The 18,270-nt window shown below is 42.0% G+C and overlaps 1 protein-coding gene across 1 annotated transcript in view; it reads left to right on the forward strand.

Moving 5' to 3' along the window:
* Positions 1–16,690, forward strand: part of LHFPL1 (lipoma HMGIC fusion partner-like 1) — a 43,097-nt gene extending 26,407 nt beyond the window's left edge. The window contains exon 3 of the mRNA XM_012644961.1: positions 16,509–16,690. Coding sequence (XP_012500415.1) covers positions 16,509–16,690 — 182 coding nt within the window. The remainder of the gene's footprint in view (positions 1–16,508) is intronic.
* Positions 16,691–18,270: the final 1,580 nt, after the last annotated feature.

Raw genomic sequence — 18,270 nt, forward strand, 5'->3', positions numbered from 1 at the left:
CACCACCCGAAGGATGGACATATTTGAAACTCGGACTTGGGGGGGGCAAGGGCAACATACGTAACCTAAACATCTGTACCCCCATAATATACTGAAATAAAAATAAAAAAAAAATTAAGATCCCCATGGCAAAGATATGCTGAGTCAGCGAATAGCAACCCTCCCTCTCCTTTACTCCACCACGCACACCTAACAGCAGCTTGAGAGACAGTTGTTGCCTAATTACATTAATTTAGATGGTGCCACAGTGATGGAAAGAACAGCTGGCTTTCCTGAGTTGAGTCTACTTTGGAAAAATTAATACCCTCACTAAGAAGAGGTCTGGTAAAGAGTTCAATTCCTCCCACCCCTCAGTCCCCATGTGCCATGATCTCTAGTGTTTTAATCTTCCATCTACCCCACTGAGCCTCCTTTAGTCTCTTTCGCTTCTCTGATCTCTCTCTATTCCTTTAACTCACTCCCTGTCAAATTCTAAAGAATTCATAAATGTCTCTCTGTAGCTGAGGGTCTTGTCCTCAGGGCCAGTATAGGGAGCCTCGCTTGATATGGAAAAAGTTGTGAAGGCTGTGAAGGCCCCCAGATGGCTCCCAAACAGATTTCCCTGCATATCTGTCCTGTCCTTCTGCACTGGGACAGGACAGATATGCAGTGATGATGTGCAGGTTCCCACTGTAGGTCCTCCTTCATCCTTTGTGGTCACTCCTTCCCTTATTATGCCTATCTAAGGCCACAGCAGTGTCTTCTCAGGTTTCCTTGTTGTTGGAGTATATTAGATGAAAAACATGTCAATATTGTTCTCTTGGTACCATACCTGAAACACCGCCCAATTTTCTAACTCCAGGAATTCCTAGAATTTGGATCTCATCTTTGTAGAGGAATACAGCCCCTTCTCTATATCCCTGAACTATTCACATTCTCCAAACAGCTTTATCCCTTCCTGCCCCACCCCAAAGCTCCAAACTACTTCATAATTCTTATTCCACCACCACCCCCATCAACCTCTCCCCTACCACACCAATAGCCAGGGCTTTTTGCTACTTTACCATTGATCCTGGGCAACAAGCATGTTTTTGCTTTACAGTAACAGCTCTCAGAACTTGACTTTTGGCAACACTCGTGTCACATTATATTTATTTATTTATTTACTTGCTTACTTATTTATTTATTTTTGAGACATAGTCTCACTGTGTTGCCCGGGCTAGAGTGCCGTGGCATCAGCCTAGCTCACAGCAACCTCAAACTCCTGGGCTCAAGCGATCCTCCTGCCTCAGCCTCCCGAGTAGCTGGGACTACAGGCATGTGCCACCATGCCCGGTTAGTTTTTTCTATATATTTTTAGTTGTCCAATTAATTTCTTTCTAATTTTAGTAGAGACAGAGTCTCGCTCTTGCTCAGGCTGGTTCCGAACTCCTGAGCTCAAACTCCTGGGCTCAAGCGATCCTACTGCCTCAGCCTCCTGAGTAGCTGGGACTACAAGCACGCACCACCATGTGCAGCTAATTTTTCCTATTTTTGGTAGAGATGGGGTCCTGCTCTTGGTCAGGGTGGTCTTGAACTTCTGAGCTCAAGCAATCCTCCCGCCTCAGCCTCCCAGAGTGCTAGGATTATAAGTATTAGCCACCGCGCCCAGCCCACTTGTGTCAAATTAAATATTCATCTATCTGAAAGTTCCATTACATTTCATCTAGCCCTAGTCAGTTTTGGAGGTGTTAGTTGTTATTATATGCTTCCTGTATCCCTGCTTCCCTGACTTTTTACCCAATCTTTTAGGGCTGGGAATTCCATTAGATGATTCTCTGAAAGAGAAGACTCAAGAAACTCAAAGGAAAGACTTACCTCACTCTCTTTTTTATGTTTTTTTTTCAACATTGTTTCCTTCTCCTTCTAAGGAGGACTCCTTTCTCTGGATTAGTTCTCCAGCATTCTCGCCTTCTAAACTAGCATTCTGAACATGCCCCCTGAAAGGGAAGCCTTACTCTAAGATTCTGTCCCACTCTGATTTCTAACTTTGATGCCCACACCAATGTTAGGCCCCACCACAAACATTGGTTTGGGGCTAATTTCTCCCAGTAGCTCACCATGACCCATTGATAGCTGGCCAGATACCATGTCCCTGAAAGGCATAGGACTAAGGCTCTAGGGAAGGCAGTAAGTATAAGTGGCAGCCAGTGACAATTTTTCTCTAAACATTAGAGCTGTAAAACATAACTTAATGCTGAATCAAAGGAAACAGAGTCAAACTCTAAACCAATTTGATTTGCAACTTGGAATAAAAGCAACGTGTCTTGATTTAAATGTCAGGCCCACTGCTGAGTGATGATTTAATAACTTTTATGAGAGATTCTGTCACAGCAAATTCAACACTGGGATAGAGTGACTCACAGATAGGGTGTTAGAAATGATATAGAAGAGCACACAAAAAAACCAGGCTTATCTCAGGACTTATCCAGAAGCTTTGCATAAAGCTAATTTGTAGTTAAAACCTCTTTTCTCTCCCCATCCTGCCACACAATCTTTCTCTTCACAGTCACCCATACATGGATATGGAGAAAATTTCTAGGTGTGATGTCAACTCCCTGCAGTATTTTCTGAAGACACAGGCTTTTGAACAATTCTAGCTGGGAGGCTCAGAGTCAGTTCTTTCAATCTGAAGGCAGGGCAGCAGTGAGCCTGGCTGTTTCTCAAGGGACTTCCAGAACTCACCTGGTACTAGTGCCCTGTCTTTAGGCAGGTACTTAATTATTTTCCCCTATCTTAAGAATGAGACGGCTGAGATCCAGTGGGGTGAAAAGATTTCTTCAACGACTCCAGTCTCCTGATTCCCAAGAGATCAGTGCTTCCACCTCAATACCTGCTGAGATCTCTCTCCTTGACCTCCCCCAGCTTTCCAGAGGTAACATACCAGAATGCTCAAGGCTGACCATGCCTTGGTCTCAGTCTGCTTTCCAAGTCAAGAAGGAACCATGCATGACCATTCATAAGGGAAGAAATTCCATTCTGTTGGGCTAATCTTTCAGTCATCAGAATTTATTTTGAAGGGAATTTAAAGTATAAATATCTGGTGTTTGTCTAGATGAGGGTTGCTCAATTTCAACAATGTTGACATTTTTGGCCAAATTGTTTTTGTTGTAGGGTTTTTATGTATTGTTGAATGTGTAGCAGCATTCCTGGCCTCTGGTTAAATCTCTGTGCTGATATCTTCCATGTTCCTCCAATCCCTTTTATGAAAAGTTTTCAGGTTAATCTTTTCAAACTATACCTCTATCATAGTGGTTCTCAATGGGAAACAACCTTTCCCCACCCCCTGGGGACATTTGGCAATGTCTGCTGACATTTTTGGTTTTCACAACTTGGTAGGGAGGAGGAATAAGTTGTTGTAGACATCTAGCGGGTAGAGGCCAGGGTGCTACAATATACAGGACAACCTCTCCATATATACACAACAAAGAATTTTCTGACCAAAAATGTCAGTATGCCAAGGTTGAGAAACGTTGCTCTAGCATATCATTCCCTGGCCTTCCATTGTTCCCCATAGCTTGTGGGAAAGATGACAGATTTCATGGCCTCTCCTGACGTAGATTCAGCTTATTTTGCCAACTATAGCTCCTTTTTTGAAACAACTCTGAATGTTATGCTGCCTCTGAAGCATGTCATCTGCTTTCTCACTCATGTAATTTTGCTCACGCCAACCACTCCTATGCCTGGAATGCCCACTTCCCACTATTAAAGCCAAGTTGAAATGTCTCCTCTATAAAGTCTTATGTGAGTCTGAATTCTCCCAGCTTCAAATACTTCCTCTTTCCCTAGATGTACCTATAGTATTTTACTTATATATCTCTTAAAGCACTTATATTCATAGTACAATGGAAAAATTTCAATTGGAAGGAGTTTTTAGAAATCTCTTCAGTAAAATTCTTTTCACTTAACAAAAGGAAACTGAGGTCCAGAAAGGTGAAGTGATTGGTTAAAGACCTTGTGCATTCCCACAAAACTTGGACCATAGTAATTTGTGTCCTTGGCTTCATTCTCCTGGCATGGTTGAAATGGATGATCATGGACTTTGAATTAGGCCTGGCAGTCAAATTTCAACTCTGACGCTTGCAAGTTGGCCAAGTCATTTACCTTTCTGAAACTCAGTTCCTTCAGCTGTAAATGGAAATAATCATGGCTGCTATGAAAATCAAATGAGATTGTGTATTCAAAATGCCTAGCACATAGTGGGTATTCAATACATATTTGTCAGATGAATATAAGGATCAACAGTACTTCAAAGAATAGGATTTAGGGATTGCTGATGGGCAATGGGACTTCACTAAAAAGTGACTGGAGGCAGAGGGTGGTAACTCATTGCCACTGCTCCCTACTTTTGCACCCTTCCCTAGAAGCTTCCCTCTGTAGGCCAGCAGACCAGTGTTCAAACTTTCTGTGGAGTATCTCAGTACTGACAGTGGCTCTCCAAGTGGATAGGTCGTTCTTAAAAGATCAACTTTTTCTTTTCGTAATGCCAGTGATACAACCTCTCTGTCCCCTCAGGCAGATAACAGGTAGGGTTTTGTGGAGGGGGTTGGATAAAAGATATATTTCTTCTATTTCTCTTTAGTTTCCTGTATGGCAGAAGCCTGGGGCTTAGATGCTGTTCAGTGGTCTACAATACGCTTAGGGTAGGAATAGGAGTACTTTGGTGTTGCCTCCTAGGCTAGTAATACCTGGTTCTGACTTCAGTAAGGTTTACTGTGGCCTTGTTAGCCAACTCTTCACTCTGAAGATGCCCACTCTATCAGCTTTCTTCCTACCTAGTGCTTTGGGGTAATGGCAAACTATGCATTTGTTCCTTTCATTTGGAGAAACAAGTCTTTCCCTGGTCCCAGGGTGCATGTACCTAATAGAAATATCCCTGCTACTCGAATGAGGAGATGACCTGACAGGAAACTGAAGAAACAGAGTGAGAATTCTGATGCTTTGTCTAGAGTAGATGGGGAATAAGCTGGGGAAGATGAAGTTGCTCAACAGTGGGCCTGCCCCAGAGCTGGCTCCTGTCTACTCTGCCATGTGAGGGCAGGAGATTTTGGTTGGAGGGGGCTAGAGGAGAAGCTCAGGTGAGTCTACTACAAATTTATCTAGGAGCCCCCTCTTTAGGGCTTACAAGTCAAGGGTCCTGTAAGAGGAAAATGGTTTTGAGGGGGGGGCGGGTATGAGAAAACCAGTAGAGGGCGGGGCAATGGATTGGGAGTAAAGAGACTTGATCTGGATCCTTGCCTCCACCTCTCTGTTTCTGAAAGAATTCCTAGGGCTATCACCTGAGCCTCATAGTCCAGTCTGTGAAGTGAGTGCAATGAAGTCTGCAGTCTTCCTCCCAATGATAGCAAAGGTTGAAGGTTTGCCAGTCTCCAGAGTATTCACTCTGTGAATCCCAAAGCATTGTACAAAACCTTCTACTTTGAGTAAACTGTGTGTGTGTGTGTGTGTGTGTGTTTTTCTAGGAGGAAGTACAACCAGGAGAGGAATACGGATCTATTGGCTGTTTGCCTCGCTATAGTATTCCTCAGTTTACTCTCCCCAGAGTCCACCATTGTTGTTCATGTTGAGGCCATGTTGGAGGTAGTTGGATTCCTTTCTCTAGGGAGAATTCTCTTTCAAATCCGCCCCCTTTCTCTGAGGTTTGCATTATTTTCATAGCTGTTGTAGTCCAGCTTTACCATGATTTTGGGTGGGGCCACAGGAGTTCAGGAAGTTCTAAGACTGCCCAGGTCTATTGGTTAGTTCTCTGAAGGACTAACACTTGACACTTGTCATGAGAGGCATAAGGGATCTATTCATCCATTCAAGTACAGAAGGGAGAATACATGGCATTATAAGAGCCTCTGATGAGGAAATTTGACTTAGGGAGATCATAAAATGCTTCAGTGAGGAATTAGTGATTGAGCTGAGCCCTGAAGGGTAATTGAACATTGACTAAACAAAGAGAGTGTTGGACAGCGTATGTGTACATGGGCACGTGTGGTAAGCATTTTAGGCAAAGGGAACAGAATGTGCATAGGCCTTATGGTGGAAAAAACCTTGGCACATTCCAGAAGCAGAGTGCTACATTAGCTAGTTTTGAAACTTTAATTCAAAAATTTTCAAAATTTAAGCCATAGTTTTGGGTGTTGAGGGTCAAAAGTGCAAGTGTACTCAGCTTCAAAGTAATTAGGCTAAATCACGCATACTGAAATTGTACCCACTGTGGACAGAGCATGTGAAGCATTATCAAGAAAAGAAAATGCATCTGTACTATTGAGCCAACAACCTGGAAGAGGTGAGAGGGCAGATAAAAAATATGTGAAATGCAAGTCTTCCTCTCAATGTTTTGCCCAACAGGTACAGCTGTGTATGGAGTATACACATGAGTTCCTGGAGGGCTACTTGGTTGAGGTGATTCAAGTCCACTGGAATAAATCAGGGAAGGCTTCCCGAAGGTGCTGAGTTCCAAATAGTGTTCTGAGGAAGATATGAATTGGTGAATAAGAGGAGAGAAGGTGTTTCTGGCAGGAGAGACAGCATGAGTGATGACTTCATGCTAGAAAGACTATTTCTCAGGTGGGAAATTTGGGATAAATTAGAGTATCCTGAATGGAAAAACAAAGCAGCCTAACTCGGGGTCATCTTAGACTCCTTCTTTGACACACCAACTAGTCAATTAAAAGTAGGAAAATTAGATTCACTGGGCACCATGTGAATAGAAATAATTGGTTATTTGACTGAATTTAGCCTTTTAAAAAAGTAAGTTGTCATAAATATCAGTCAAGTTATCATAAATATCAATCAATCTGCAAGACTTTGAGGCAGGTGAAGGTTGCTGCCTACCTTTCTTCTCAGGACCTTCTGAAATTCTGTATAATGGGGCACCTATCACAATTTCTGGAGTCCCGTTTGCTTAAGCTGTTTATTTTAGAAGTTATTTACTCTGATAACTCATAAGATAATAACTCTTATTCTTTCTCTGGATATTGACATGTTCTGAAGGATTGCTGAAAAACCACAAATCCTTCAAACAAAGGAATCTACCTCTGATAGAGTACCAGGTGGTGAGGTAGATGACCATTACCTTTCAAAGGGAAATTACCCCTTTAGAAGCTTGGCTTTGATTTTAATGCATATTTCCTCCCTGGGTGTTGAAAGGCTAAGGTTAGGATAGAGACATGTAGTAAGGGGAAGGGACTTGATTTTGCCTGTCGAACCTCTTGATTACGCAGGATATGGGTCTTCAAAAGCAGCAAGTGTACAGTAGTGTATCAGTGTGGTTCAAAAGTGGGGCTTTGGAGTCACAATGAGCCAGGGTTTATATATTTTTTGTTTTTCTGTATTCCTGCTGGCTTGTAAGAGCCAGAGTTTATATCTTGACTCTATCACTTTCTTTTTTCTTTTTTGTAAAGAACAAAAATTTATTCTTACACAGTTTCGTAAGCTGGGAAATCCAAGATTAAAGCACTGATATCTGGTATAGACCTTCTCATTACATCCTCCCATGGAGGAAGGTGGAAGGGCAAGAGAGGGGTCAACTCTGTGTCTTCACATAACAGACGAGCAGAAGACAATGAACACACTCCTGTAAGGCTTTTTATAATGGCATCAATTCATTCGTGAGGGTGGAGCCCTCATGATCTGAACACCTCCCATTAGGCCCTGCCTTCCAGCACTGTTGCATTGGGAACTTAGTTTTCAACACATGAATTTTAGAGGGGACACATCAAAGCATAGCAATAGTTTTCTTTAATATATTTTGAAAAATCTTCAAAAATATATTTTATATAATTTGAGAATAGTATTTTCCAGTACAGAAGTAGAGAATTTTTTCCATTTGTATCTATTGTTTTAATTTTTAGCTAATCTGAATTTTGTATGGATAATCTTTGATTTGAAAATCTGTTTTGAAGAGGCTTCACATACTGAAGGAGACAAGTTAATGTGGGATATGGTGATGCTATTTTCTTTTTTTTTTCAGGTTATGATTAGAAATTTTTTATATTTTTATTTCAAAATATTAAGGGGGTACAAATGTTTTAGGTTACATGGGTCATTTTTGTAATGTTTGAGTCCTGTCTATAGGTATGCCTGTCACCCAAATAGTTTTCATGTTACCCATTAGGTTGGTTTATTCCCCTTCCCTTCATTCCCTTCCCCCTTGGTTAATTTCCACTGAGTTTTACTTCCCTCTGTTCAGATGTGTGCTCTACGGTTAGTACCAATTTAATAGTGAATACATGTGGTGTTTGTTTTTCCATTCTTGAGACACTTCACTTAGGAGAAAGGTCTCCAGTTCCATCCAGATTGTTGCAAAAGGTATTATTTCATCTTTTTTATGGCTGAATAGTACTCCATGTTATACATATACCTGATTTTATTAATACACTTATGAATTGATGGGAATGTGGGTTGATTCCACATCTTTGCAATTGTGAATTGTGTTTCAAAAATCATTCAAGTGCGGATGTCTTTTGGATGAAAAGTCTTCTTTTCCTTTGGGTAGATGCTCAATAGTGGGATTGCTAGATTGAATGGTAGGTCTACATTTAGTCCTTTGAGGAATCTTCATACTGTTTTCCATAGACGTTGTACTAGTTTGCAGTCCCACCAACAGTGTATAAGCGTTCCTTTCTCTCTGCATCCATGTCAGCATCTATTGCTCTTGAACTTTTTAATAAAAGCCATTCTAACTGGGTTAAGGTGATATCTCATGGTTTTAATTTGCATTTCCCTGATTAGTGATGTTGAGCATTTTTTCATGTTTATTGGACATTTGTCTTTCTTCTTTTGATAAACTTCTATTCATATCTTTTGCCTTCTTTTTAATTGGGTTGTCTGTTTTTTTCTTGCTGATTTGCTTGAGCTCTTTGTAAATTCTGGTTATTAGCCCTTTGTCAGATGTGTAGCTTGGGAATATTTTCTCCCATTCTGTAGGTTGTCTATTTGCTCTGTTAATAATTTTCTTAGCTGTGCCGAAGCTTTTTAGTTTAATCAAGTCTGATTTATTAATTTTTGCTGTTGCCATGATTGTCATTGGGGTCTTAGTGATAAATTCTTTGCACAGGCTGATATCTAGAAGAGTTTTTCCTACATTTTCCTCTAGAATTCTTATAGTTTAATGCCTGAGATCTAAGTCTCTTATCCATCTTGAATTAATTTTTGTGAGTGGTGAGAGGTAGCTGTCCTGTTTCATTCTTCTGCATGTGACTATCCAATTCTCCCAGCACTATTTATTGAATAGGGCTTCTTTTCCCCACTGTACATTGTTCTCTGCTTTATCAAAGATCAGTTGGCTGTAGGTAGATGGTTTTACATCTGGGTTCTCTGTTTTGTTCCATTGGTCTATGTCTCTATTTTTATACGAATACCATGCTTTTTTGGTTACTATAGGTTGTAGTATAATTTGAAGTCTGGTAATGTGAGGCCTCCAAATAGGTTTTTTTGGCTTAAGATCGCTTTGGCTATTTGGGCTCTTTTCTAGTTCCGAATGAAATGTAGACTTATTTTTTCTAGATCTGTGAAGTATGACTTTGGTAATTTGATGGAGATTGCATTGAATTTGTAAATCACTTTGGGTAGTATGGACATTTTAACAATGTTGATTCTCCCTATCCATGAGCATGATATGTCTTTCCATTTGTTTGTATTCTCTGTGATTTCTTTCCTCAGAGTTTCGTATTTCTCCTTGTAGAGATCTTTTACCTCCTAGGTATTTTATTTTCTTTGTGGCTATTGTGAATGGTACTGAGTCTTTGATTTGACTCTCAGCTTGACTGTTATTATCATATAGAAATGCTACTGATGTATGTACATTGATTTTGTATCTGAGACTTTGCCAAATTTATTTATCAATTCTAGGAGACTCTTGGTGGAATCTATGGGGTTTTCTAGATACAGGATCATATTGTCAGCAAAGAGCGATAGTTTGACCACTTCTTTCCAGATTTGGATACCCTTAATATTCTTCTCTTGCCTTATTGCCCTGGCTAGGACTTCCAGAACTGTGTTGAATAGAAGTGGTGACAGTTGACATCCTTGTTTTGTTCCAGTTCTTATGGGGCATGCTTTCAACTTTTCCCCATTCAGTATGATGTTGGCTATTGGTTTGTCATATATGACTTTGATAATTCTGAGATATGTTCCTTCTATTCCTAGTTTGTTGAGGGTTTTTATCATGAAAGGGTGCTGGATTTTATTGAAAGCTTTTTCTGCATCTATTGAGATGATCATATGGTCTTTGTTTTTGCTTTTGTTTATCTGGAAAATCACATTTATGGATTTTTGTATGTTGAACAATTCTTGCATCCTTAGGATGAAGCCCACTTGATCCTGGTGGATTATATTCTTGATGTTCTGTTGAATTCAATTTACTAGCATTTTATTGAGAATTTTTGCATCTATATTCATAAGGAATATTGGTCTGTAGTTTTCCTTTCTTGTTGGGTACTTTCCCAGTTTTGGTATCAAGGTGATACTGGCATCATAGAATGAGTTTTGGAGGGTTCCTTTCTTCTCAATATTAGGGAATAATTTATGTATTATGGGTACCAGGTCTTGTTTGTAGGTTTGATAGAATTTTGCCATGAATCCATCTGGTCCAGGGCTTTTTTTTTTCTTGCAAGGTTTTTTATTAATTTTATCTTTATTATTTTTTGTTAGATCACACCATTCATTACTGGTCTGTTCAGGAGTTCTATTTCTTCCTGCTTGAGTCTTGGGAGGTTGTGTGTTTTCACTCCTCTATATCCTCTAGTTTATGTGCATAGAGATTTATGTAGTATTCATGAATGAAGTTTTGTATTTCTGAAGTATCATTTGTAATGTCACCTTTTTCATTTCTGATTGAGCTTATTTTGGTCCTTTCTCTGTTGTTCTTGGTGAATATAGCCAGAGATCTCTCAATTTTCTTTATCTTTTCAAATAACCAAATTTTTGTTTCCTTAATACTTTATATATTTTTTTGTTTTCCTATGAATTTAGTTCTGTTCTGACCATTGTTATTTCTTTGCTTCTGCTGGCTTTGGGTTTGTTTTGTTCTTCCTTTACCAGTTCCTTGAGGTGTGACATTAGGTTGTTAATTTGTGATCTTTCTGTCTTTTGAGTGTAGGCATTCAAGGCTATGAATTTTCCCCTAAGGAATATTTTTGCCATGTCCCAAAGATTTTGATATCTTGTGTCCCGTTTGTTGTTCAGCTCAAAGAATTTTTTTTTTTTTGAGAGAGAGAGTCTCCCTCTATCACCCCAGGTAGAGTGCAGTGGCATGATCATAGCTCACTGTAACCTCAAACTCCTGGGATCAAGCAATCCTCCTCCCTCAGCCTCCTGAGTAGCTGGGACTACAAGCATGCACCACCATGCCTGGCTAATTTTTCTGTTTTCTGTAGAGACAGGGTCTCTATCTTGCTCAGGCTAGTCTGGAACTCCTGACCTCAAGCAATCTTCCTGCCTTGGCCTCCCAGAGTGCTGGTATTACAGGCATGAGCCACCACACCTGGCTCTCAGGGAATTTTTCAATCTCCATCTTAATTTCATTCTTGACCCAATAGTTGTTCAGCAGCAGGTTGTTTAATCTCCATGATTTTTTGTAGTTTTGTGTGTTTCTCTTGTGATTTAGTTCTACTTTAATTTTGCTGTGGTTTAAGAAGGTGCATGGTATAATTTCAATTTTTTTGAATTTCTTGAGACCTGTTTCACAGCCTAAGATATGATCAATCTTGGAAAATATCCCATGTGCTGCTGAGAAGAATGTGTATTCTGTAGTTTTGGGGTAGAATGTTCTGTAAATGTCTGTTAGGTCCATTTCATTTAGTACTTGGTCTAAGTCCATTATTTCTTTATATATTTTCTGCTTTGATGATTTGTCAAGCTCTGACAGTGAGTTGTTGAGGTCCCTGGTGATTACGATGGTGCTGTTTATTTCTTCGTTTAGCTCTAGTAAGATTTGCTTTATGTATCTGGGATTTCCTGTGTTGGTGCAAAATGTTTAGGATTGTTGTGTCTTCTTATTGGATAGCTCCCTTTACCATTACATAATGACTCTCTTTGTTTTTCTTTACCTTTGTTGGCTTAACATGTACTTTATCTGATGTGAGGATGGCTACACTTGCTCTCTTTTGATTTCCATTTGCATGGAATATTTTTTTCCATCCTTTCACGTTGAGTCTGTGTGCATCCTTGTGGTTTAGATGTATTTCCTGGAGACAGAAGATACTTCGGTTGTGTTCTGTCATCCATTCAGCCAGCCTATGTCTTTTGACAGGAGCATTCAGTCCATTAACATTAATTGAGAGCATTGATATGTGGGATGTTGGTCTGTTCATCCTGTTGGGTAGTCCCTTATTCCTTTGTTTTACATCTTGTTCTATTGTTTTATAGGAGTTGCAAATTTTGGAGTTTGTTTTTTTAGGTGAATTTATACTGGTGGTTATCTGTCGTGCTGGGTTGTGTATAGCGCTGTTCTGAGTACGTCATGCAGAGCAGGTCTGGTCATGGAAAATTCCCTCAGTGTTTGCTTGTCCGGAAAAGACTTAATTTCTCTGTCTATTATGAAACTTAATTTTTCAGGATGCAAAATTCTAGCTGGTAGTTGTTCTGTTTAAGTCAATTGAAGATGGGGCCCCAAGCCCTTTTGGCTTGTAAGGTTTCCACTGAGAATTCTGCAGTTAGCCTGATAGGTTTTCCTCTGTAGGTTATCTGATGCTTTCATCTTGCTGCTTGCAGAATTTTCTCCTTCATTTTGACTTTAGCCAGGTTGATTATTATGTGTCTTGAAGATGACCTATTTGCTGTGAATCTTCCTGGTGTTTGATGTCCATCTTGTATCTGTATGTCTAAAATTCTGGTGATACCTGGGAAGTTTTCCTCAATAATTTCTTCAAATAGATTTTCCATGCTTTTAACTCTTTCTTCTTCTCCCTCAGGGATATCTATAATTCAAATGTTAGTTCACTTCACATCATCCCATATCTCTCTCAATGATTGCTCAGACATTTTTATACTCTTCTCTGCCTCTTTGAATGACTGAGTTATCTTGAGAGCCTCATCTTCAAGCTCTGAGATTCTTTTTTTTTCTTTCTAATTATTCTATATTTATATTTATTTTTGACAGGGTCACAAAGAGACTCAAAGGCCCAGAGTAAAGTGCATGTGATGGAAGAAAATCATTTTTCACTTCCTTGTGAGATTCTTTATTCTCCTTGGTTTAGCCTATTGTTAAAGCTTTCTACTGCATTTTGAAATCCCATAAATGAATCTTTCATTTCTTTAAGTTCAATTATTTCCTTTCTCATGTTGTTTCTCTACTGACTTTTTTCATTTTTTTCATTGATTTCCTGAAATTTTGAGGGGCTCCTTTTTGTTGCTTTTGAACTTTCTCTTCAATTCCATTCATCTTTTTTGCCATCCATATTCTGAATTCCATTTCTGTCATTTCAGCAATTTCCTTGTGGGTGGGGTCCACTACTGTAGCTCCATTGTGTTCCCTTGCGGGTATTGAACTATTTTGTTTTTTCATGTTGCCAGAGTTCTTTTGCTGGTTTCTTCTCATCTGGCTCCTCTTCTCTCAGCTCTTGGTTGATAGGATTGCTGGGCACCTGTTATCCTTTGCTGGGGACTCTCTCAAACTAAGTCCAGGAGTGATGGCTGCTCAGGGCGGGGGGGGGGTCCTAAGTGAAGTGTTTGACCTTAGGGAGGCTCTGCCAGCCCAACAGTAGGGGTGGGTATTCAGTTGTGTGGTCTTGGTCCAGTCACCACTCTGGAGTTCTAGGAGTGGAATCGCATGCCCAGTCGGGACCCAGGAGCTACAGGGCCAGAGCCTCAGACTTGGGTACAGCAACAGCTTCAGAGCTGGCTCTGATTATTCTGGAGGCAGCGCCATCCATATGGGGGCTGTTCCACCAGTGTGGGGATTGCTGATGGCCAGTCATGCAGGCAGGGGTTTGTCTCAGTGGCCCAGGGTCCACGTAGGTGGGCTGGAGCTTCTGGTTGGCTGAGGTTCTTCCCTCACTCCTAGGACCCACTGAGGTAGTCGCCTCAGACTTCTCAAGTGGTGCCTCAGGCTCCTCCTCTCTTCAGCTCCCACGACAGAGAGGAGTTGTGCTTGGCCCTCAGTCACCAGGCGCTACATGAGGGAGCTTCTGTTCCCTCCACAGCCCAGCTGGGGTGATGCAAAGGTTACTGCTGGATGGCTGGGTCCTGAGAAGACCCAGCTCTATGCACCAGGTTGATCAAGATGTCGCCAGCTGCAGAAGTCTGGGATTGGCAGGCACCAGATCTCTGCTGCACCTGCCTTCTAGTGGAATATCTCTGCACAGATGGCTGAGCAGCTCCTCAGTCAGCCCAGAGGTCTGCAGTGGAAGAGGGAGACCCCTCACAGATCGAGCTGCCTGTAACTTTTGTTTCTCTCCTAAAAAGCCATGATCCCTTGGGTTGCCTCTATCCTACTGTCTTTACCTCTTCCCAACAGCATGAAATGTATTGGGACCCCCAACTTAATCTTCAAGATAGCAGGTGATACTTGTAAGAATCAGCCATGCCCTCTTTGAGTTGGTAGACACAGTAATGAGCTATCAAGTTGTTCTCCCTGTCAGTGGTTGATGCTTGCTGGAGAGAGCCAGCTGCCAAGATTTTTTTTTTGTGCCTGTGATAAGCTCTAGTCCCTCAGGTGGAACACGTGAATGTGCAGGCTTTGGGAGGGGCCCTGTAGTTCCCAGGGAGTTTCTTGGACACCCCCCCCACCACAACCACCACAGCAGAAGTGTGTGGAAGAGCAAGGCTGGGCATGGTTAGGTTGTGTGAAGCTGGAGGGCTTTGCAAAGCCTTGACAGGGCTCAGAAGTTGTTTTCCCGGTGAACAGGGGGAGCTGCTGGGAGGAGAGTCAAAACAGGTTCTCCAGATTGAGAGGACTGGTTGTGGGAGAGAGGTTGCAAATCTTCAACAACCTGGGCACTGTGCATGATTGCCATGGCACCCTGGGCTGGAATCTTCCCCACTAGAGGACCCACCCTAGTCCAACAACGCTGCTTTGAGCCTCAGCAGGGCACCAAGGTTACTTCCCCCGTCTCTAGGGAAAGCTGCCAGGGGCAGAGTCAAGGCAGGTTCTCCAGACCCAGAGGCTGAGCATGGAAGAGGGACCACAAATCCCCTCAAATCCAGGCACAATGGCACTGGTGCTTGGTTGCTATGGCACCCCAGGCTGGGATCTTCCCCTGCCCCAGAACCTGCCTTAGTTCAACAGTGCAGTTTTCCTAAGGGGGGATGGGCACTATTCCAGATCACTGTGTCTTGGACCCCCAGTTTTCTCTCACCAGTTCTGCCCATATGGGCTCTCTCACTTCCCAAGTCCAACTCCCAAACCTCCCCCTTGTGTTCCCAAGCAACCCGCTTGAGTCTGGGGGTCACTGGATCTGGCCTGAATATCTGACCCACTACTGTGCATCTCCATGAATCACCAGCTGGCAGGGAGCTCCCAGATCGGGCACCCCAGGCCCACTGCAGGTCCTCAAGGGGGAAGGCATGGGCCCCACTCTCTGTGGCACCCTCAGACTGGAGTGCACACCAGCTGGGGATGGCACTTACCAACTTCTAGGCTCAGACTGCTCTCCTGGTTGCAGTGGGCAGGGGAGGGGTGGGGCAGGATAATGGTATGAATGTAAGAAAGCTGGCTCTCTGGCCTCTCAGGTCACCTTCCTAGGAGAGGAACCCTCCACGGAATGTCCAAGCTCTATAATGATGCAAGTTCTCTCCACAATTCCATGGTTGCCATAGTGCTTGGGCTCATGGAGGTGGAAAAGCCTCCAAGTAACTTGGTAGCCTGCTGATCACCGAAGGAGTGTGTGGGGGGAGAAGGATTCCCTCTTACCCTTTCACTGGGCTCCAGTCTCTCTGGGTTTGATTCTTGCTGATATATTTTTCCCTTTATTCTCTTCCTTTTCTACCTCGTGATTTTCCTCCATGAGGTTCCCGGCTGGTACTTCTCTCTATGATCCACGACTGAGCTGCATCCCCTCTCTCCTCTCCTTTATCTCTACCACTTTATAGTTGTGTGATTTTCATAATTAACTTAACCTGTGCCTCAGTTGCCTCCTCTTTTGTAAAACAGAGATAATAAGAGTACCTGTTTCATATAGTTTCTGTAATGATTGATGAGATATATGTGTAAAAAACTTAGCATAAGGCTTGACACATGATCAAGTCATTCTTGTCATCATTGTCATTAGCATAACCACACCATCACCACCCACACCACCCTCAGGTTCCTACTCTAAAAGGAAAATAAAATCTTATAACATTTTTTTAAAGCAAAGACCAGCACTCAGCAACAGAGAAAAATAGGAAATGGGAAGCTCAGTTGCATTCACTGTTTCCTATTCTCACCCTAACCATAACATCCCAAAGAGAATGTTATGAAGACTATACTTTCAGGAATCACTTCTATCATTTGTTATCAAGGAGAATGTATGAGACGGCAGACGATCCTTATGTCTCTATTGTCCCTGTTTCCACAGGTACCTGTCGGCTTGGTTGGGCCTATTACTGTGCTGGAGGTGGGGCAGCTGCAGCCATGTTGATCTGCACTTGGCTCTCTTGTTTTGCTGGAAGAAACCCCAAGCCTGTCATGTTGGTGGAGAGCATCATGAGGAACACCAATTCTTACACCATGGAGCTAGACCACTGCCTCAAACCTTGAGCTTTGAAAGAAGATTGCAGAGGGTGGGAAAGGGGAGGGATGGAAGCCCCCAAAAGAGGTACGAAGACTATACCAGTTATCACCCATCTGCCAGCAGTGTAGCCTTGTGTGTACATGATTTTAACCCAACTTTCATTCATTTTCACGTCCCCTTAAGCCAGTGAGTCAGTAGCTATTTACAAAATTCATCTAGAACAATGATTTCTGAAACGCTTACCCAACTGGCAAATACCCACTAATCTTCAAGTTCCAAAGTGCTCCTTTGTGCAAAAAAAGAAGATGCTTGCTCGAAAGCAAGCAACTCTTCAGAGTTCTACAGCTCCTGTCTACCACTTACCCCAAAGCTTGAAGGCTAGATAAGAGCAGTTGTGCAGGGAGAGACCAGGAGATGGACAGGGCTGGCTCCTACCATCTCATTCATACAGCCCTCCCCCGGGTATTTATTGCCACCCTTAAACATCTCTGGAGTACCACTGCTCAAATTTTTGTGACTGTCTCAGAACTATACCTTGACTCTTCCTTTTTTCTCCTCCTGCTTTTCTTCCTTCCCAGCTGTAGGGAAGTTTTGGGGGAGGGTGACTCCCAGTGGGGAAAATATTAAACAAGGATGCTTGCATATCACCTGGAGCCCCTTCCTCATCATGCTTCAGAATGTTCACAGGAGTTCATTTTCTGATCTGACTGGGTAACTGGCAAAAAAAATATAGTGGCAAGTATTTATTAGTCCTTTAGAGATACATAATGGTGTTCGTCAAATGTTCTGAGAAGAGACTAGAATTTGCTGGGCATTCAATAAATATGAATTCACAGCGATGATGACAAGGATGTTTCTGCTGAAACCTCATTGAAATTTCTATCAGAGTTCATTTTTATTGAATAGGAAATCCATGCTGTCCTTTTGCCCCTATAGTCACTCCTAGTGTGATACAAATTTCTCTGCCTGTTTCAAAGACTGCTCGTCAAATGATCTCTCCTCCATCTGGGGTGAGTTAGACTTGAAAGAACACATTCCTGATGTCACCTAGGGCTGATGTATTTTTAGGCCTGGCCTCCATCCCATCCGTGCTCAAGGTTGACGGATGGTGTAGAAGAACTTGGTGTCTCCTGGGGGCAGAATTTGTCTTAGTCCTCCCCCCAGTTAATTTGGGCCAGCTCTATGGTTCTATAACTACAGCTTTAGTGACTGGGGAGGGCCTGTGACTCAAAAGGCCAGCTTATTTGTTTCTATTCTTAATCATTCCAGTATGGTTTGGGGATAGCCTTACCTAAAGGGAGAGATATGGAAAAAAATGGCTTTATGAGCTATATGCCATCCCGGGAAGGGTCAGATTCTTATATTGATCTTAGGTACGTAAGTGAATTCAAACACATACTCCATTCATAGTTCATTCACTCATTTAGTCACTCATTTAGGAAACACTTCTTGAGTATCTTCCTATATGCCACATTCTGTGCTAAGTCCAGGGGATAAAACGATGAGGACACGATTTTTCACCCTAAAAGTGATAGTGGAGAGGTATTGAGAGACATGTTGATAAATAATTGCCATTGTGTTAAGGGCTACAAAAGTGAAGAAAGGG

Source organism: Propithecus coquereli, unplaced genomic scaffold (genome assembly GCF_000956105.1).
Source record: "Propithecus coquereli isolate 6110/MARCELLA unplaced genomic scaffold, Pcoq_1.0 Scaffold104, whole genome shotgun sequence".
Taxonomy (NCBI): domain Eukaryota; kingdom Metazoa; phylum Chordata; class Mammalia; order Primates; family Indriidae; genus Propithecus; species Propithecus coquereli.